At 42.1% G+C, this 21,039-nt stretch overlaps 5 protein-coding genes across 5 annotated transcripts; 4 read left to right on the top strand and 1 right to left on the bottom strand.

The window, feature by feature from the left end:
* Positions 1-1,235: 1,235 nt before the first annotated feature.
* GCK72_003418 (uncharacterized protein) lies at positions 1,236-7,427 on the top strand (the record flags this gene model as incomplete). Its single annotated transcript, XM_003097295.2, has 8 exons — positions 1,236-1,355; positions 2,002-2,192; positions 2,296-2,456; positions 2,827-3,340; positions 4,275-4,539; positions 4,582-4,932; positions 6,435-6,716; positions 7,281-7,427. 8 exons carry the CDS (start codon positions 1,236-1,238, stop codon positions 7,425-7,427), a joined length of 2,031 nt encoding a protein of 676 aa, XP_003097343.2.
* Positions 7,428-7,602: 175 nt separating this feature from the next.
* On the top strand, positions 7,603-12,183 carry GCK72_003417 (uncharacterized protein; the record flags this gene model as incomplete). Its single annotated transcript, XM_003097294.2, has 8 exons — positions 7,603-7,716; positions 9,171-9,361; positions 9,410-9,570; positions 9,925-10,438; positions 11,034-11,298; positions 11,354-11,683; positions 11,728-12,003; positions 12,049-12,183. 8 exons carry the CDS (start codon positions 7,603-7,605, stop codon positions 12,181-12,183), a joined length of 1,986 nt encoding a protein of 661 aa, XP_003097342.2.
* A 237-nt stretch (positions 12,184-12,420) lies between these two features.
* Positions 12,421-16,471, top strand: GCK72_003416 (uncharacterized protein; the record flags this gene model as incomplete). Its single annotated transcript, XM_003097267.2, has 8 exons — positions 12,421-12,513; positions 13,059-13,249; positions 13,299-13,459; positions 13,764-14,277; positions 14,400-14,664; positions 14,708-15,043; positions 16,016-16,291; positions 16,337-16,471. 8 exons carry the CDS (start codon positions 12,421-12,423, stop codon positions 16,469-16,471), a joined length of 1,971 nt encoding a protein of 656 aa, XP_003097315.2.
* A 237-nt stretch (positions 16,472-16,708) lies between these two features.
* On the top strand, positions 16,709-19,966 carry GCK72_003415 (uncharacterized protein; the record flags this gene model as incomplete). Its single annotated transcript, XM_053724045.1, has 8 exons — positions 16,709-16,801; positions 17,078-17,268; positions 17,312-17,472; positions 17,830-18,343; positions 18,392-18,656; positions 18,700-19,035; positions 19,512-19,787; positions 19,832-19,966. 8 exons carry the CDS (start codon positions 16,709-16,711, stop codon positions 19,964-19,966), a joined length of 1,971 nt encoding a protein of 656 aa, XP_053592690.1.
* A 64-nt stretch (positions 19,967-20,030) lies between these two features.
* Positions 20,031-20,789, bottom strand: GCK72_003414 (uncharacterized protein; the record flags this gene model as incomplete). The annotated part of the gene is made up of 2 exons (XM_053724044.1): positions 20,031-20,126; positions 20,595-20,789. The coding sequence occupies 2 exons, from the start codon at positions 20,787-20,789 to the stop codon at positions 20,031-20,033; spliced, it is 291 nt and encodes a 96-aa protein (XP_053592689.1).
* Between the last annotated feature and the right edge of the window lie 250 nt (positions 20,790-21,039).

Genomic DNA, 21,039 nt, shown 5'->3' with positions numbered 1-21,039 from the left:
AACCTATATTTAACATAATTGTCAACCGGGCCAAAACGGGCCGACACGGGCCGGCTCGTAACTCGCGTCAAAATGAATATTATGAGCTCAAAAATATACCAAAATATAGATCTCGACGAGTTCTATGCCCGTGACCTACTACGTGCCAGATGGCTATTCGTTAATGTACCGCGGGCCGGGAAAAAGTGCGAAAAAACGCAAAAATGACCAAAAAAACCATTCTAGCCCGGCCCGCGGTGCATTATCGAATAGTCATCTGGCCCGTAGTAGATTACGAACATAGAACTCGTCGAGATCTACATTTTGGTATATTTTTGAGCTCATAATATTCATTTTGACGCGAGTTACGCCCCGGCCCGTGTCGGCCCGTTTCGGCCCGGTTGACAAGTATGATATTTAACAACTTTAAAAGCTTAGCAACCCCTGTTCACTTCTATAATATCAAACATCTTTGGACCTCGTTACTTTAAAAAACGGTAAATTATCATCAAAATCCTACTAGACCTTTAGAAGCAAGAATAGCACCTCTAACTATTAAATCATTCAAGTTTTAGGTGCCCTATACAAATTTAAAGACGGAGTTAAACATTACCCAATTAAATCTACCTAAATATCTTACCCTTAATTTTCATAACTTTTATTCTGCGTCCCATCTTACTTTATTTCAAATGTGATGTGTCAGTGACTTACTTTATCGTTTAAATGAATAAAATTGAAAAATTAAAGCAAACTGTAGCTAGATTATACCAATTAAGGCACACTGAATCGATTGACTTGTCCAATATCATTCCCGTTATCATAACGTAGCATGGTCTTACTTGTTTCAAATATAACCTAAACCTAGTCTCAATTTTATAAGAATCTTCGTATCTTAATTGTGGTACGAAAATCACTCATTTATCGTTTCTAGAAGAAGTTGGTCTTGAGTACACTCCCTGCTTTAATATCCTCCAATTGTGTGGATTGGAATGATTGGAATACCGAAGACTCTGATTTAATTACCCAACCGGTTATTAAATTGTTGAAATTCATTCCCTTCACCAATTGAAAGCTCAAAAAACCATCATTCATCACTTTTTCAATTTCCTGATTGCCAGACGAATTTAAGAAGGGGGCGTAATGCCAGACCGATAAGACCAATCGATTCTTTCTAACGCTTTTTCTAATTCTGCACGTTCAATTCTCTCAATTTCATTTCAATGAGGTATTGAAAAAAAACGTTTGAAAATTACAGAATGCCCCAATTCCTCAACAAGACAATCCAAGATGGAGACAATCCGGATCTCACCGAGGAGCGTAAGACGGGTACATTCAACACGAATGATATGGCTTCACAGATTTGGGGCAGTGAGAAGGTGAGTGGTGGCCTAGAACTCCAAAACTAGTCCCTGAGAATAGTACAGGTTGAGATTGGGAAAAGACTGGGGTGCCTGCGCCGCGTTTGGAAATGGCTTGGCGACTAGAAATTGCAAGAGTTACGTTGAACCTTTGAGATCGGCCGAGATCGTCTGGTGCGCCTTTGGCGCGTTGTTGGTTGAGATCGGCTGAGATAGGTAGACTGGGGCGCCTTCGGCGCGTTTTTATGAATACTACAAACTACAAAATCCATATCTAACGACAAAATCAAAAAGGTCAAAATGTGTGCTAGATTCCGCCTTGAGACTTATCTGGGGAGCCTTCGGCGCGAAGATTTTGAGTAATTCTTTGCCTCAGTAAGACTTGCTGTGCCAAGAACTTCCAGGAAAGTTTAATAATCCGGTTTTCAACTTTTTCAGTCCGTTTTTCGCGCCGCAGGCACCCCAGACATTTTTCATTCTTTTGTATAATCATATGTTTCAAGTGTCTCCGCATCCTCTTCTTTATCATTATCCGTTCTGTAACGATTTCGCGCCGCAGGCGCACCAGATCGGTTTCTAGACGGAATCTAGCGCCGCAGGCACCCCAGTACACAATTCTGACAGTTTTTTCACGAAAAGTCCAAAAAATGTTCCATATTTTCAGCGCGCCCGTCGCCGTCGTGAGATCAGTGCGAAAATCGCTCAGCTCCCCGAACTCCACGACTCGAAACCATTGCCATTCATGACGAGAGAGGAGAAAATAATGGAGAGTGCCAGGAAAGTGACAATTCTTACCGCGAGAATGTCTGAGATTATCGATCCAACAGATCCAGCCGAGTTGTATCATTTGAATAAGTAAGTCAGAAATTCTAGATGCCCAAAAACCGGATAACAGGCTACCAACAATTTAAAGATAATAAAAACGCGTCAACGTCACCCCAGAAATGACTATTTTCAGCGAAGTCCTTGGAATCGAGGGTAACCCGATGGCCCTTCATGGAGTCATGTTCATCCCGGCACTCTCCGCCCAGGCATCCGATGAGCAACAGGCGAAATGGCTCCCGAGAGCTCTGAGAAGAGAGATAATTGGAACTTATGCTCAGACAGAGATGGGACATGGTAAGGGATCATTTCTAAAAGAAAAAAAGAAGAAAAAAAAAGTTTGGACGGGGAGAGGAATCGAACCTTGGACCCTCTGAACCAAAATAGCCGCCGTTAGCCAGTAGACCACGGATGCGATTTAAAAAGGCAAAGTTGGGGCGTATAGTAAAGCGATGAATTTGAGGATTTCGCAAGAGACGCAGAGAAGCAGACACTCTCGCTTCTCTACGCGTCTCACATTCTTTGAAGCGCTGTATCTCGAGAACGTGAATAGCTAGAAAAAAGTTGTCAACTAAGAAAATGTAGTAAATTTTAAGAGCAGGATTTTATTAGGTGAGAGTTTTTCGCTAGCTGTTTCAGATTGTGAGATAAGGTGTGTTTTTTACAGGAACCAACCTGCAAAACCTGGAAACCACCGCCACCTATGACATCTCCACCCAGGAGTTCATCCTACACACCCCACAAATCACCGCTCTCAAATGGTGGCCAGGAAATCTCGGAAAAAGCTCAAACTATGCAGTGGTGGTTGCTCATATGATCATCAAGAGCAAGAACTACGGTCCCCACCCATTCATGGTGCAACTTCGAGACGAGAAGACTCACAACCCACTCCCCGGGATTACTGTAGGAGACATCGGACCAAAGATGGCATACAACATAGTGGACAACGGATTCCTTGGCTTTAATCAATACCGTATCCCTCGAACCAATCTTCTGATGAGACATACTAAAGTGGAGGCTGATGGGACGTATATCAAGCCACCACATGCAAAAATCAACTACTCCGCAATGGTTCACGTGAGAAGTTATATGTTGACGGGACAGGCTATCATGTTGTCGATGGCACTGAATATTGCTACAAGATATTCATCGGTTAGACGGCAAGGCCAGATTGATAAGAGGTGAGGATACCAAATGTTGTTGGTGCTATTATGGTGTGTCTAGAATCTTGGATCGTAAGCATTCGGAAATACAGCCTGCGGTGCTAAATTCTGTCTCTACACCAGCAGTGTTATTGGCTCAAAATCCGAGGCTACGGCGCTAGATTGCATTTGAGAATGTTTAAAAAAGGGACATGTCTAAATATGGTACCAGCTGAGACATGCCTGCTGCGCTAGATTCCGTCTAGAGACCCAACTGGTGCGCCTCCGGCGCGAAATCGTTACAGAACAAAAATGTAGGAAAATGATAAAGAAGAAGATGCGGAGACACTTGGAACAAACCGGATTATGCAAAATATTGGCAAGAGGCTGGGGTGCCTGCGGCGCTAGATTCCGTCTAGAGACCCAACTGGTGCGCCTCCGGCGCGAAATCGTTACAGAACAAAAATGTAGGGAAGTGATAAAGAAGAAGATGCGGAGACACTTGGAACAAACCGGATTATGCAAAATATTGGCAAGAGGCTGGGGTGCCTGCGGCGCTAGATTCCGTCTAGAGACTTTTCTGCGGGCTTGTCGCGTAAGCAAGAGTAATGAATATTGCTGGTTTTTCTGGTCTTCAGTACGCATGTGTTAGTTTCTACCCCAATTTAAAGACAAATTAAAGTGCCTGTGACCATAGAGCGCGTTTGAAAATTAAATACCTTTTAAATCTAGAGCCATATCCAGTAGTTGTCGTGGAGATGGAGGAGAGCTGTAAGCGAAGTAGACGATTTTCGTTGACACGTTGACATAGAGTTATGGGACGTGACCTATGCTGAGAAAACGTTGATTTCGATATTTTTAACACGTCAGGAAGGTAATGACTTGTCAGTGGTTCAAACTTTGATTATGCAAAAGGCATGAATTCAAAAGTGCCTTAACTTCGCTGAAATTTTTCTTAGACCATCATTTCCAGCCAACCCGAAGTAAAAGTTCTCGACTACCAAACCCAACAGCACCGTCTCTTCCCCTCAATCGCCCGTGCCTACGCCTTCCAATTCGCCGGTGCCGAGACAGTCAAACTCTATGAGCATGTGTTGAAAGAGATGAAATCAGGGAATGTGGAATTGATGGCTGATCTACATGCCCTAACTTCTGGTCTCAAATCTGTGGTTACTCATCAAACAGGAGAAGGAATAGAGCAGGCGAGGATGGCGTGTGGAGGTCATGGTTACTCGATGGTGAGTGAGATGGCCTAGGTTTTCCAAAAATGATATTTCTAGGCCAGCTACATCTCGGAAATCTACGGAGTGGCTATCGGTGGTTGCACATATGAAGGAGAGAATATGGTAATGCTTCTCCAACTCGCTCGCTATCTCATCAAATCCGCCGCCGCCGTCAAATCAGGGAATACCTCGAAGCTAGGACCACTCGTAGCCTACCTGGGTGCCAAAAGTGAGCCAACATCCTTGATCGATCGTGTGCCGAATAGTGGATTCGTGGAGTACGTGAAGATATTCCAACATATTGCCAAACGACAGACCCTGAAAGCTGCTGATATGTTTTTTGGGTTGATGGAAAAGGGAGAGAAAAGAGAGATCGCTTGGAACAAATCGTCCGTCGAGTTGACTAGAGTGAGTTGGGAAAATTTGAAGCGTCTAAGGCGCGCCAGTTTGAGAAGAAGTGGAAAAGAAGCGCTTCAAACTTCAATATTGAGAACGCGTTGTAGGCGCACCAGATAAAACGCTTCTAAATGTTTCAAATCTTCAATGATTCAATCTTCTTGCTATACTATTAACTAACTGCCACAATTATGTCCTGAACGCGCCGAAGGCGCGCCAGCCGCGTTTACCCTTAGAATAGGACTATCCACCACACATTTTCCGGGGTTTTTGCGAATTTCTTCAACTTTTACTATACGATTTCCAAAAAAGCGCCGAAGGTGCGCCAGACTATTTTCAGTATTGGAGTTAGGGCTGCCTGGTCCGTTTTTAACACGCTTTTTGAATTTTTGAGGTTTTTTGAATCGAATACCACAAAAACCGCCGAGAACTCTTTAAAGCTTAAAAATGTATAAACGCGCCGGAGGCACGCCAGACAACGGGGTGTTTAAAGCTAACTAAGGCGACTTAGACCGTTTTTTCCCTATTTTTTGGTGTTTTCCAGCGAATTTCTGGTCCGTTCAGCACAAAACGTTGTCGGAACTTCCAGACCCCATCAAATCATAAGGACGCGCCAAAGGCGCGCCAGACCACATTGAGACCAGTTGAGGCTCCTTTAGTGTGCAGTTAGGCGAATTTTCTGGAAGTTTTTTTTTTTTCAGATTTCACTATATTTTTAGTCCCTGATTCTTATGATCTACACGATTCTTGATTTCGTCATCATTTTCGAAAAGTTCACCTCCAGTTTGTGTACTTTTTTGTTAAAGGCTACACAGAAACACATTGATATGGCATGACTTTTCTTCTCTTTTGCAACACTTCTGCAAGAAAAACGTACTTTTCTTGTTTGTCAACAATCTTTTGTGATCATGACCAATTCTCACCGGGTGTTATCAAGAAATCAGCGGAATCAAAGTTCTGGAGTACTTGGTTCTAACAATAGTCAAAGCTAAGGCTATAACTAAGCAGGATACAAGTTTTAAAAGTAAAAAGTTAATTAATTTTGTAGATCAAGAATAGACCTACATTATTGTAGTTGACAACTTTTTGATAGCTCCGCCCACTTTTGAGATATGCGCGTTTGAAGATAAGAGTTTTGGGGGATGAGAACCGCGAGTTTGGGTAACCTTGCTAAGAACACGTGTATTTCAAAAGTGGGTGGACCTATCGAAAAGTTATCAACTACAAAAATGTAGCGCTACTTGTGAGCTACAAAACCAGCTATATTTCAACTTACAGGAGTAAGCACTAGTTTTGTGACGGGTTCTCAAACTTGGTCCTTTTTTTTGAAATTTGAAATACTAAAAAGTTCGAAATCGATTTTTTCTATCTAAATCGCGTTTCTTGAGCAGATTTTTTAAACAGCACTTACAATACGCATTCTAGATCACAGTCTCCTTTACAAACCAAAAAAAAACAAAATCGCTGGTGCACCATTGACGCGTTCTCTCCCTCACAACCATTCTCTTTTCCAGGCGTCCCGTCTCCACACGCGTCTCTTCATCGTGGAAGCCTTCATTCGTCGTGTCAACGAGATCGTCGACTTCAGAATCAAAGAAGCGCTCACAGATCTTCTTCATCTTCACGTCAACTATGAACTATTGGATATGGCTCAATATGCACTGGAAGATGGATTCTTGTCGTCCAGTCAGTTGGATTATATCAGGGAACAACTCTATTTCTATTTGGGAAAAGTGAGACCTAATGCGGTTTCGTTGGTGGATTCATGGGAGTTCAGTGATATCGAGTTGAGATCGGTAAGTGGACATCGGGACGAACAGATCACCCCATTCTCTCAAAACCCCGCGCACCTATACGCCCTGCAGACCAGTTCCACGAGATGCCCCGCGTGGCCGAGTTGTCTGTGGCGCCGCCTGTCACTCTGGCGACGCTGGTTCGACTTTTCCTCTCTGTTTTTCATACTTGTCACGGGCCGGGCCGGGCCGAAATCAGGAAAAATCTCGGCCCGGCCCGGCCCGGCCCGGCCCGGCCCGGCCCGGCCCGCTCGGCCCGTTTTGAAACATTTTTTCAAAACATTTTGAGTTTTTGAATTTTTTTTGGAAATTTTTTGAAAAAAGTATAGTTTTCGAATAAGCATTTAAAATTGAATCAAAATGTGAATATGTAATGATAATTTAAGCATTTTTACTGTTTTTTTTCGAAAAATTTCAAAAAAAAATTGGTAAAAATGGGTACCCATTTTTGAATCCGGGCCGACCGGGCCGGGCCGGGCCGAGAGAAACTTCGGCCCGGCCCGATTTTTGACAAGTATGCTGTTTTTCTTTTTTGCAATCCGTTAAAAACGCGATTTCCATTTCCAGGTTCTCGGTCGTCGTGATGGTCATGTCTACCCGAATCTCTTCAAATGGGCAAAGTCCTCCCCATTAAATAAGACTGATGTACTTCCATCAGTCACTCAATATTTGAAACCAATGATGGAGAAGGCCAGGCAGAGTAGTAAATTATAAATATTGTTAATTTTATTTCATGATTACTGTATTTTTTTTGCATAGAAAATGTGACAATGCACTAATAAATAGTACAGGTTTCCGCTGAACTTTTGATAAGTGATAGGCTCCGCCCACTTTTTGCAGAGGGGAGAGTCAGGCAGGGTGTCATTCTTGAACATTATTTCTCTCTGCCATGATGCTAAATAAATCAATAATGGACGGTGATAACCCGGATTTGACGGAAGAGAGAATGAAGGGAACTTTCGATACGGATAAGATGGCTGCACTGATTTATGGAAGTGAGAAGGTTAGTCAATGGGGTGTAACTCTGCTGGGAGGACAGGTAATAAAATTATGTTAACTGGCAAGATGCAAAGCTCAAAATTCTCTATAATTTATTAGTTGACAATTTTTTGACAGCTAGCAAGGATAGGGAGATACAAGCGTTTTATTTTAAAGAAATACCCTAATTTGTTTGTTTGACCCCTTTAACTGCCTTTAACTCTGAACCCTGTTTAGCTATCAGAAAATTGTCAACTAATATAATATAGCCCAGAAAATTCTCTACATTTATATAAAACAATTTTTACAAGTTTTTATTTTAATCGTTGAGAGAAACGTGGTGAACGAAGATCATAGCTGACAGTTCTTGTGACTGACCTACACAATAAACCTTGCAAAACCGTCAATCAAACTGGTTTAGAAAATGTGAAAAATAGAAACACAACAAAAATTAGTATAAAAAAGTTCTATGTACTTTAGTGGTAGATCAAAATTCCAATCACATCACAGCTAAATTTTTTTCGACAAAAAAATTTTGTCCGGCTGATTGATAACTCAGGTATTCTAAGTTGTCTTACATGAAAAAATGTCCCAATGGTTGTTATGCACAGACAGAGATGGTGCATGGTAAGAATAGCCGGAAAAAAGAAAGCGAAAAAATTTTGGCAAATACTCATTTACTACCTACTCATTTACTACCAATTGCTCATTTACTCCCTTACTCATTTACTACTTCAACTCATTTACTACCATTTACTCATTTACAACCGTTTGCTCATTTACTACTTTTACTCTTTTACTACCGTACTGCTCATTTACTACTTCACTGTTCACCATTCTCTTAGGCTTAGGTTTCTTTGAAATTCGGAAAACAATTGACAAAACGATTAATAACCATTTTCGTCAATTTTTTCCGAATTTCTAAGAAACCTGAGCCTAAGAGAATGGTGAAAAGTGAATCCCAGAATATCGCTCTAAAGTAGTAAATGAGTAAAAAGTAGTAAATGAGTAATAGTAGTAAATGAGCAAACGGTAGTAAATGAGTAAATGGTAGCAAAAGAGTAATGGTAGTAAATGAGTAAGGTAGTAAATGAGCAATTGGTTGTAAATGAGTAGGTAGTAAATGAGTAGGTAGTAAATGAGTATTTGCCAAAAATTTTGGAAGTAGGGGAGTCGAACCAGAGACCCTCAGAACCAAAACGGGAAGCGTTAGCCAGTACGCCACGCGGTCGCATTAAATGGAATGAGAAGAGGGCGTATAGGAATGTGGGTGGTTTCGAAGTTGAGAGACGGAGCATGCCAGCTTTGCACTCCGGACTTTGAAGCCATATATCTCGCTAAGCATTCTAGCTAGAAAAAAGTTGTCAACTAAAAAAATGTAGGAAATTTCAAACTCTACATTTTAACAATTTAAAATTATTAGCTATCCCACTTGGCTTTTGAAATACACACTTCTCCGTTAATCCCTCCAATTTCCAGTTCGCCCGCCGGCGTCGTGAAATCTCCGACTGCGTTTCCCGTATCCCGCAACTCGCTGATATCAAGCCTTATCCATTCTTAACCAGAGATGAGAAAGTGATGGAGGGGACTCGCAAGATTTCAGTACTCAATCACTATCTCCCGGCAATAATTGATAAGGATAACGCAGCGGAGAGTCTACACTTGCATCAGTGAGTAGTAATCCAGTGCAATGGAGCGAATTTACTTAATCCATTTAGAGAAGTGCTTGGTTTCGAGGGTCACCCGTTGGCTCTTCATGACTCTCTATTCATCCCACCTCTGCTAACACAGGGAACCGATGAGCAACACGAAAAATGGTTGGGTAGAGCAAAGAGGAGAGAGATTATCGGGTGTTATGCGCAGACAGAAATGGGACATGGTAAGAATAGCTGGGGAAAAAGAAAGAAAAAAAGGTAGGAGGTAGGGGGAGTCGAACCAGAGACCCTCAGAAGCAAAACAGGATGCGTTAGCCAGTAGGCCACGTGAACACATTGAATGGTAGAGAAGAGGGCGTATAGGAATGTCGGCGGTTGTGAAGTATGAGAAGAGACACAGAGAAGCTATCATGTCGTCTCTGCTCTCCCCGGACTTTAAAGCCATATATCTCGATAATCTTGCTAGTTAGAAAAAAGTTATCAACAAACAAAATGTAGAGAATTTCCAGGAAATCATTTTACTAGTTATAAGTTTTCCTTTAGGTTTTCTAGATTTAGAGCTACATCGAGTTTTCCAGGATCCAACCTCCGCGCCCTTGAAACCACCGCCACTTATGACATCTCCACCCAGGAATTCATCCTCCACACCCCCACTATAACCGCTCTGAAATGGTGGCCAGGAAATCTTGGAAAAAGTAGTAATTGGGCAGTTGTGGTGGCTGATCTAGTCATCAAGGACACCCATTATGGAGCACATATGTTTATGGTACAGATTCGGGATGAGAAGACTCACGAACCACTCACAGGGATTACTGTAGGAGACATCGGCCCGAAGATGGCATTCAACGCAGCGGATAACGGATTCCTCGGCTTCGGTCACTACCGTATACCTCGTGACCATATTCTCATGAAATACTCAAGAGTAGAGCCGGATGGAACATATATTAAACCGATGCATGCTAAAATCAATTATCACGGAATGGTTCGAGTGAGAAGTAATATGACAACGGAGCAAGGATTGTTCTTGGCTCACGCATTGACGATTGCGGTGAGATACTCGGCGGTGAGGAGGCAAGGATACTTGGATGATAAGTGAGTTTGAGAAGCTGCCAGGAGCCCGTCAACGAATTCGTGACTACTGGCGCGTCTTTGGCGCAAATCAAGATTTTAAAAATATCATGAGCCTGCGGCGCCAGATTGCTTGCAAAGAACATTCTGGGGCGCCTCCTGCGAATATATAGATGCGAGAGGAAGGAGGATGAGGAACAGGCTGATTAACGGCAAAGGGCGATTCTGGAAAAGTAGTCATGATTGTGATCCAGAGACAAAAATACAGTTACACTAACAAACAGGATTGAGCGGAGTAACTTGGTCACTGTAGTTTGGTCACTGTATTTTAATCATGACTAGTTTTCTAGCCCCAAGTCACCTGCATAGACAATTTGGCAGGCTAGAAACGCGTTCTAGATCAGAATTGAGTGGAATGCGGTTTCTGACGGAAGGCCTGTTTTAGACAGTCCAGACGGTTGAGCACGGTCTGGGACGTCTTAACCTGTCAGGTATTTCGTGCAGGAGCCATCTAGATATAGTGCTCCTCGGCTTTGACAGTATGTTATTAAGTATGGCACCCCCCAGTCAGTTCCAGCTATCTAACACTGAGTCTATGACTACCAGACACCTCTTCCAGATCCCGCGAAGTGAAAGTGCTCGACTACCAAACCCAACAACACCGTCTCTTCCCTTCAATCGCCCGTGCCTACGCCTTCCAATTTGCCGGTGCAGAGACATGGAAACTTTATGAACAAGTGCTCAACGGCATGAAATCAGGGAATGTGGAATTGATGGCTGATCTACATGCCCTAACTTCTGGTCTCAAGTCAGTGGTTACTCATCAGACAGGAGAAGGAATAGAGCAGGCGAGGATGGCGTGTGGAGGTCATGGTTACTCGATGGTGAGTTCACCTGAAAGAGAATATGGCCTAGATTCCCAGAAACCGATATTTCTAGGCCAGCTACATCTCCGAAATCTTTGGTCTTGCCATCGGTGGGTGCACTTATGAAGGTGAGAATATGGTGATGCTCCTCCAACTTGCACGATACCTTGTCAAATCAGTGGAACTCGTCCAATCCGGAAAATCAGTTGGACCAATGGTAGCTTATCTAGCAGAACCTGATACCAAAGTAGATTTAACTACCGGACCAGAGGCTTATGTCAAGGTGTTCCAACATGCGGCAAGACGTCAGGCATGGAAGGCTACTGACAAATTTCATGAGTTGATGAAATCAGGGCAGTCAAGGGACATTGCATGGAATAATTGTGCAGTGGAGTTGACTAGGGTAAGTCAAGACACCCCCATCTATCTCAATCGATTGAATTCCAGGCTTCCCGTCTCCACACCCGTCTCTACATAATGGAGACATTCATCCGTCGAGTCTCGTCAATTTCCGACATTTCCATCCAAAAAGTATTGATTGATTTAGTGAATATCCACGTGAATTACGAGGTACTGGATATCGGAACATATGCATTGGAACATGTGTCATCTACTCAGTTGGATTCAATCAGAAGTCAATTATATTCGAGTTTAGACACTCTGAGACCCAATGCAGTGTCTCTAATCGACTCATTCCAGATATCTGATATGCAATTGAGATCTGTGAGTACTAGACACACAGACACACAGACAGACACTCTTATTCAGGTTCTCGGTCGTCGTGATGGTCATGTCTACCCGAATCTCTTCAAATGGGCGAAAGCATCCCCATTGAATAAGACTCATGTACTTCCATCAGTCAATCAATATTTGAAACCAATGATGGACAAAGCTAAATTGTAATGTAATTATAATTGCTAATCAATAAACTTTTCCATTTTTCCCGTGACAAACTTTAAAAGAGCACCAAAGAGCATGAAATGTTGTCATTTGTTGTCTTCAGACATCATTCTCTTCTCTGATAAGACCTCTTTTCGCCTAACAAACAAAAGAGAGGGCAAATTCGGTTTTTACACTCTTAGACACTTTTTTGATAAAATTGTACTTATTGTCTGTCTGAAAATGCTAAACAAATCGATAATGGACGGTGATAACCCGGATTTGACGGAAGAGAGAATGAAGGGAACTTTCGATACGGATGAGATGGCGGCGGTGATTTATGGAAGTGAGAAGGTGAGTTAACAGGGTGTAACTTTCCTGGGAGGAGAGGTAGAAAAATTGTGTTAACTGGTAAGATGTAGAGCTTGAAATGCTCTACATTTTGTTAGTTGACAAGTTTTGGGTTGCTAGCGAAGCTAAGGAGATACAAGCGCTTTTTATAGAAGCACCTTCCTCTCCTTGCGGACCCCCCTTAAAACTGGTCTAGACAAATTGATTTCAATCGGAAATTGGGTATATGGTGCTACCCTAATAAGTACTCCCTGAATCAGAAACGCCTAGACCGAAACTGGTCAGAACCAATTTGACATTTACGAAATCGGTTGTTTGACACCAGTTTTCGGAATAGCGGAAGAGTTGACGTAAGAAATTCCTTAAATGTTCGGAATAGCTTTTCGGTATCAAAAAGTGTTCAATAGAGGAAATATGCAGCATAAATTTGTCTATCGATTGAAAAACCAGGATGAATTAAGCTTTGCATTCCGCCTTTTGCAAAATGACCGCAAAGCAAATTAATTAACTTCTTTTTACGATTTCTAGAATACTCCTATTGTTTTCAGTTTGCCATTCGTCGCCGTGAAATCACAGAATCCATCTCCCGTATCCCTCAGCTCGCCGATTCGAAACCCTTCTCATTCATGACTAGAGAAGAGAAAATTTCGGAATCATGTCGGAAATTATCAGTTTTAAGTGAACACTGGAATCAACTAATCGATACAAATAATGAGGAAGAGGCACTTCATTTGTACAGGTAACACTGACTGTAGGGTGTAAATCCACACTAAAAACAACATTTCCAGAGAAGTTCTCGGTCTGGAAGGTCATGCGTTTTCTCTTCACGAGACAATGTTCATCCCATCATTGGTAGCACAGGCTAATGATGAGCAACAGGAAAAATGGTTGGGAAGAGCAAAGAGGAGAGAGATAATCGGATGTTATGCACAGACAGAGATGGGTCATGGTAAAAATAGCTAGGAAAATAAAAGCAAAAAAAAGTTTGGAAATGGTGGGAGTCGAACCAGAGACCCTCAGAACCAAAATGCAGAGCGTTAGCCAGTAGGCCACGCTGTTCCATTGTGAGAAAAGGGGAGAGGGCGTATAGGAATGTTGGCAGTTTTGTCTCTGCTCTCTCTAGACTTTGAAGCCATATATCTCGCTAACCTTGCTAGTTAGAAAAAAATTGTCAATTAACAAAACGTAGGGAATTTCAAACTCTACATTTTAACTATTTGCAAAATTGCTCTTCCCTAGTTCATATTTTCCAGGCACCAACCTCCGCGCTCTTGAAACCACCGCCACTTACTATCCCTCCACCCAGGAATTCATCCTCCATACGCCCACAGAAACCGCCTTGAAATGGTGGCCAGGAGCACTCGGAAAAAGCTCAAACTATGCAGTTGTGGTGGCCGATCTAGTCATCAGGGACACCCACTATGGCGCTCACCCTTTTATGGTTCAACTAAGAGACGAGAAGACTCACAATCCACTTCCAGGGATTACTGTAGGAGATATTGGCCCGAAAATGGCATTCAACGGAGCGGATAACGGATTTCTGGGGTTCAATCAGTATAAGCTTCCTAGAGATCACATGTTGATGAGGCATTCAAGAGTAGAGGAAAATGGAACCTATACGAAACCACCACACGCCAAGATAGGGTACTCCAGTATGGTGAAGGTTAGGAGTAGGATGGCTATGGATCAGGGATTGTTCATGGTTTCCGCCTTGGTGATAGCAGTGAGGTACTCGGCGGTGAGGAGGCAGGGATTCCTGGACGATAAGTGAGTTTGAAGGTGTCAGAAACGCGTCAACGACACCCCATCGAAGCGGTGCCTGTGGCGCTAAGTATCGTCTCTGATAAGCTCCTATGCCTAGCGCATATGACTACAGTACCCTATTCCAGATCCCGTGAAGTGAAAGTCCTCGACTACCAAACCCAACAACACCGTCTCTTCCCCTCGATCGCCCGTGCCTACGCCTTCATATTCTGTGGATTCGAAACAATCCAACTGTACGATCAATTATTGATTGATGTGAAGAATGGAGACACGTCTGGTATGAGTGATCTACATGCCCTCACTTCTGGTCTCAAATCAGTGGTTACTTATCAGACAGGAGAAGGAATAGAGCAGGCGAGAATGGCGTGTGGAGGCCATGGTTACTCGATGGTAAGTTAGGCGGTGGCCTAACTTTCCAATGTGAGTTTTCTAGGCCAGCTATATCTCGGAAATCTACGGTGTGGCAATCGGAGGTTGTACCTATGAAGGTGAGAACATGGTGATGCTCCTCCAGCTGGCCAGGTACCTAGTGAAATCTGTGGAACTTGTAAAAACTGGGAAGTCGAAGGAGCTGGGACCTATGATGAATTATCTAGCAGAGCCTGATACCCAAATAGATTTGACCTCCGGACCAGAAGCCTACGTAAAGGTGTTCCAACATGCGGCAAGACGTCAGGCATGGAAGGCCACAGACAAATTTCATCAGTTGATGGAATCGGGACAGTCAAGGGACATTGCATGGAACAACAGTGCGGTGGAGTTGACTAGGGTAAGTTGGGCTCATTTTTTGAGGGTTCGGCTCTGTGGCTGATTACAGAACACAAAAGCATACAGAAACACGGAAAAATCGATAAAACAAGGGTTTCTAGATAATTAGTAATTAATTATAGTAAAAATATATAAATTATCCATCGATAACTAAAACCCTAGCTCAAAGGCTACCCTAAGCTAATCACCGCGCAAAAAGATAATAAAATATGAAAAGTTCTGAAAAAAAAACACCCAGAAAACGATAACGGGTGAAACTAGGTGACCCCTAGCTCAAGAATGATGATATTCTCTCCCACGAACGCGCGGGATAAAATATACGGTGCGCTAGAGCACATTTGCATCGAGCGCGCGAGTTACGAAGGCAAGTCTACACATTGGATAACATTTTTACATATTAAAATATAGTTTTGTTTGAAAAGGGAACCGTCACATTATGCACTTTTGTTTGTTTAACTAACAACCTAATGGTATATCGATCAACAAGCAGGTTTTATCCAAAATAGCATTCGGTCTAGACACTGTCCTAGATATAAATTGGGCTTCGAAATCTGAAATTCTCATGTCTGCAATTGTTGAACCTGCTAAATAACGTTTTGGATCAACTTTTCAGTTCCTACCAACAAAATTTATCTCGAATCATAGTCCCCAGGAGTGATTGATCCATCTTTTCCTTTCAATATTTCCCTAATCAATTTTTATTCTTCCCTCGTGATACCACTAAAAACAAACAGAACGTGCAGTCACCTAGTTTGTCTGTGGTGTATGAAATGTTATCAGTTCATTCATTTCAACGATAGAAAGTAGTGAAGTACATACTTATCAACAAAAAATACAAACTAAATGCATTCCAGTGATAGTCATGACAATTTCATATTCGAGAACAAAATGTCATCCTTAAACAAAATCACAAAGAATACTGTACCACCGGTTGGCGTATTATGTGAAATATACATGTTGAAAACAATTCCAGGCTTCCCGTCTCCACACACGTCTCTACATAATGGAGACATTCATCCGTCGAGTCTCCTCAATTTCCGACGTTTCCATCAAAAAAGTATTGATTGATTTAGTGAATGTACACGTGAATTACGAGGTATTGGATATCGGAACATATGCATTGGAACATGTGTCATCTACTCAGTTGGATTCAATCAGAAGTCAATTATATTCGAGTCTAGACACTCTGAGACCCAATGCAGTGTCTCTAGTCGACTCATTCCAGATATCTGATATGCAATTGAGATCTGTGAGTACTAGACACACAGACACACAGACAGACACTCTTATTCAGGTTCTCGGTCGTCGTGATGGTCATGTCTACCCGAATCTCTTCGAATGGGCGAAAGCATCTCCATTGAATCAGACTCATGTACTTCCATCAGTCAATCAATATTTGAAACCAATGATGGACAAAGCTAAATTGTAATGTAATTATAATTGCTAATCAATAAACTTTTCCATTTTTCCCGTGACAAACTTTAAAAGAGCACCAAAGAGCACGAAATGTTGTCATTTGTTGTCTTCAGACATCATTCTCTTCTCTGATAAGACCTCTTTTCGCCTAACAAACAAAAGAGAGGGCAAATTCGGTTTTTACACTCTTAGACACTTTTTTGATAAAATTGTACTTATTGTCTGTCAAAAAATGCTAAACAAATCAATAATGGACGGTGATAACCCGGATTTGACGGAAGAGAGAATGAAGGGAACTTTCGATACGGATAAGATGGCGGCGGTGATTTATGGAAGTGAGAAGGTTAGTTAATTGGTAATTTTGTTTATTAGTTACTAAAGTTTATTTTATAACGCTTAGCCAGTTAGGCGTGGGAGTTTTTCAGCCTTGCATAACTCCATGGGAATTAATAGATATAAAAAAGATGTCAACTACTAAAATATAGCTTTTAAAATTCTCTACATTTTATTAGTTGTATATTTTTTGATAATTATTTAGGCTGACGAGATATGGAACTTTAAATCTTCAGCCGAGCTATCATATACCATGTTCCGTGACTCCCTCTCTTTTCCATTACAGATCGCCCGTCGCCGTCGTGAAATGAGTGAAGCCATATCCCGTATTCCTGAACTCGCTGACATCAAGCCACTCCCATTTCTCGATAGATTCGAGAAAGTGACAGAAGGTTCGAGAAAACTGGCAGTTATCAAGGAGCACGCCAAGGAGCTCATCGATGAGGATAACTATGAGGAGGGTCTACATCTTTATCAGTTTGTTATCCTTTAAAGTTTTGATCTATCGAGTAGTTTTCAGTGAAGTGATGGGTATGGAGGGTCACCCGTTAGCCCTCCATGAGGTCATGTTCATTCCAGCTCTGGTGGCTCAAGCTAGTGATGAGCAACACAAGAAATGGTTGGGTAGAGCAAAGAGGAGAGAGATAATCGGATGTTATGCACAGACAGAGATGGGGCATGGTAAGAATATGTAGGAAAATGAAAGCAAAAAAAGTTTGGAAGTGGTGGGAGTCGAACCAGAGACCCACAGAACCAAAACGGAAATCGTTAGCCAGTAGGCCACGCGGTCACATCGAAAACAGCGTAGAGAGGGCGTATAGGAATGTCCGTGGTTTTGAAGTTGCGGGGAGACGCAAAGAAGCTAGAGAGTCATGCGGTCTCTTCTATCTCCGGACTTTGAATTGTTGTATCTCGCTAACCTTTCTAGCTAGAAAAAAGTTGTCGACTGAAAAAATGTAGAGAATTTCCAGGGCTATATTTTATTTGTTGACAATTTATTCCTATCTTACCCATATTCCAAGTTATAACAACTTTTAGGATCAAACCTCCGGAAGCTGGAGACCACCGCTACTTACACCCCGGCCACCCAAGAATTCATTCTCCACACGCCCACAGAAACCGCTTTGAAATGGTGGCCAGGAGCACTCGGAAAGAGCAGCAATTGGGCTGTAGTGGTGGCAAATCTTATCACCAATGGCAAGAACTACGGTCCCCACCCTTTCATGGTACAACTGCGTGACGAATCCACTCATATTCCACTACCAGGGATTACTGTAGGAGATATCGGACCGAAGATGGCATTCAATGGAGGAGATAACGGATTCTTGGGGTTCAATCAATTCAGAATTCCACGTGGGTACCTCCTGGATCGTCATGCTAAGGTGGAGGCAGATGGGAGTTATGTGAAGCCTCCACACGCTAAGATAAATCACTCGGCAATGATAAGAGTGAGGAGTCATATGGCTACAGGGCAAGGTGCTCAGTTGGCTCATGCATTGGTAATAGCAGTGAGATACTCGGCGGTGAGAAGGCAAGGATTCCTGGAAGATAAGTTAGTAGCGATACAGTAAACTCTTAAAACTACAGTACCCTATTCCAGATCCCGTGAAGTAAAAGTGCTCGACTACCAAACCCAACAACACCGTCTCTTCCCCTCGATCGCCCGTGCCTACGCCTTCATATTCTGTGGATTCGAAACAATCCAACTGTACGATCAATTATTGATTGATGTGAAGAATGGAGACACGTCTGGAATGAGTGATCTACATGCCCTAACTTCTGGTCTCAAATCTGTGGTTACTCATCAAACAGGAGAAGGAATAGAGCAGGCGAGAATGGCGTGTGGTGGTCATGGTTACTCGATGGTAAGTTGAATGGTGGCCTTACTTTCCAATGTGAGTTTTCTAGGCCAGCTACATCTCGGAAATCTACGGTGTGGCAATCGGTGGTTGCACTTATGAAGGAGAGAATATGGTGATGCTCCTCCAGCTCGCTCGCTACTTGGTCAAGTCAGTTGAGCAAATCAAAACTGGGAAATCGATGGAGCTGGGACCAATGGTAGCCTACCTAGCTGAGCCAGACACTAATGTCGACTTAACTACCGGACCAGCGGCTTATGTGAAAGTGTTCCAACATGCGGCAAGACGTCAGGCATGGAAGGCTACTGACAAATTTCATAAGTTGATGGAATCGGGACAATCAAGGGATATTGCATGGAATAATTGTGCGGTGGAGTTGACTAGGGTAAGTCAAGACACTAAACAACGAGAAAGACACAAATAAGGCAACGAAGCGCATGGCACCTTAAAGTTACAAATTCTCCATTTATACGCAGGGGTGTTTGAGAAATGCGTCAATAAGGCCTTTTAACGCGAATCATTCAACAAAATTAGAAGAAAAAATTACTACTGTAAAGTTTTTGATGAAAAAGGTTGCTCTATCAAAGATTTGACATAACTTATAGCAGAGCGCATAGAACGGTAAAAGAGAAAATGTGATAACCTATTTAGCGACCGGTCTAAAGCCCAAATGACAAGGTAAACCAAATCAAAAAAGTAAGAGCCCCCAAAAACTGAGCAAAATGACCTGAAACCAGAGCCTTACATTTTGAAAGCGAGGTTGACAAAACAGCGGCGAGAAATGAGCGCGCTCTGTAGGTCAACGCGGGAACACACAGAGGTATGTCTAGGAAACGACTTGAAATTTTTTTTTAATTCCAGGCTTCCCGTCTCCACACCCGTCTCTACATAATGGAGACATTCATCCGTCGAGTCTCCTCAATTTCCGACATTTCCATCAAAAAAGTATTGATTGATTTAGTGAATGTACACATGAATTACGAGGTACTGGATATTGGAACATATGCATTGGAACATGTGTCATCTACTCAGTTGGATTCAATCAGAAGTCAATTATATTCGAGTCTAGACACTCTGAGACCCAATGCAGTGTCTCTAATCGACTCATTTCAGATATCTGATATGCAATTGAGATCTGTGAGTACTAGACGACAGACACACAGACAGACACTCTTATTCAGGTTCTCGGTCGTCGTGATGGTCATGTCTACCCGAATCTCTTCGAATGGGCGAAAGCATCCCCATTGAATAAGACTCATGTACTTCCATCAGTCAATCAATATTTGAAACCAATGATGGACAAAGCTAAATTGTGATATTTCTTCTGTAATTTGGTTTGGGATATGTGTATAAATATAATGATTCATTTTTAGAAAAAGGTTAAAGGTGCTTTCTGAGCAGCTTAGAGTTTGCATTGGACCGCCGGCTCTCTGCCTTTTGGACTCGTCTGTTGAGAGTAGCAGCTTTGGATTCTGCCTGGAAAATAACAATTCAAAATGTATTTCTTCAAAAATTTTCCATTATTTTTTTTTGAAAATCCCTTACTTTTGACTATAAATAACAATCCTTTTCTGTAAGCCCACTGTCTAAATTTTACATTAATTGAATAGATCACATCAAGCTCTTCATTTTTGTAGTTGACAACTTTTTGATAGCTCCCCCCACTTGTGAGATATGCGCCTTCAAAGATGGTAGCCGAGGAGGCGAGAGAGCGGAGACGCAGACAGCAGCGCCTATATTTGAACAATTACATCTCAAAAGTGGCCGGAGCTATCAAAAAATTGTCAACTACAAAAATGAAGAACTAGTTTTGATCTACAAAACTAAATCAAATTCAAAAAGTGTGGTTACAAGTGGAGCTTATGAAGAATCTTCAAAGTTGATAATTTTTCCTTTTTCTCTAAATTATTGATTTCATAAAAATTATCAACAGAGCGCACTTACCTCTATCCTCTCTTTCCTCATCTCTGTCAACTGCTTCCTGGCATCATCTGCTTCTTTCTTAGCAGCCTCCGCCTCCAGCTTCGCCTGATGCATTTTTCGATACAATTCTTCTAGTAGAGCATGGTTAGACTGGTCGACGGATGGTTTTGGAATATTTGTTGGTGTAGTGGAGATAGGGATTCCAGTTTCAGACATTTTCAGGAAAGTGTGCTCCACTGAAATTTCCAAACTCTTAAAAAAAGCACGAAAATTGAAGAGATCCAGACAAAAAGCTAAACGTTCAGTAGAACGCATTCACTACAATTATTCATAAAAAGTTTTTAAAAACACAGAAAAATGATAATTTTTCCTCAAGAAAATGGGGATAACCTCCGCTTAGAAAGAGGCACTTGACTTTTCCTTGGCACAGTAAGCAAACAGAGAATCCAAAGAGATAAACAGATAA

Source organism: Caenorhabditis remanei, chromosome I, assembly GCF_010183535.1.
Source record: "Caenorhabditis remanei strain PX506 chromosome I, whole genome shotgun sequence".
Taxonomy (NCBI): domain Eukaryota; kingdom Metazoa; phylum Nematoda; class Chromadorea; order Rhabditida; family Rhabditidae; genus Caenorhabditis; species Caenorhabditis remanei.
Note: the sequence above shows the minus strand (reverse complement) of the source record. Positions and strands in the feature narration are given on the sequence as shown.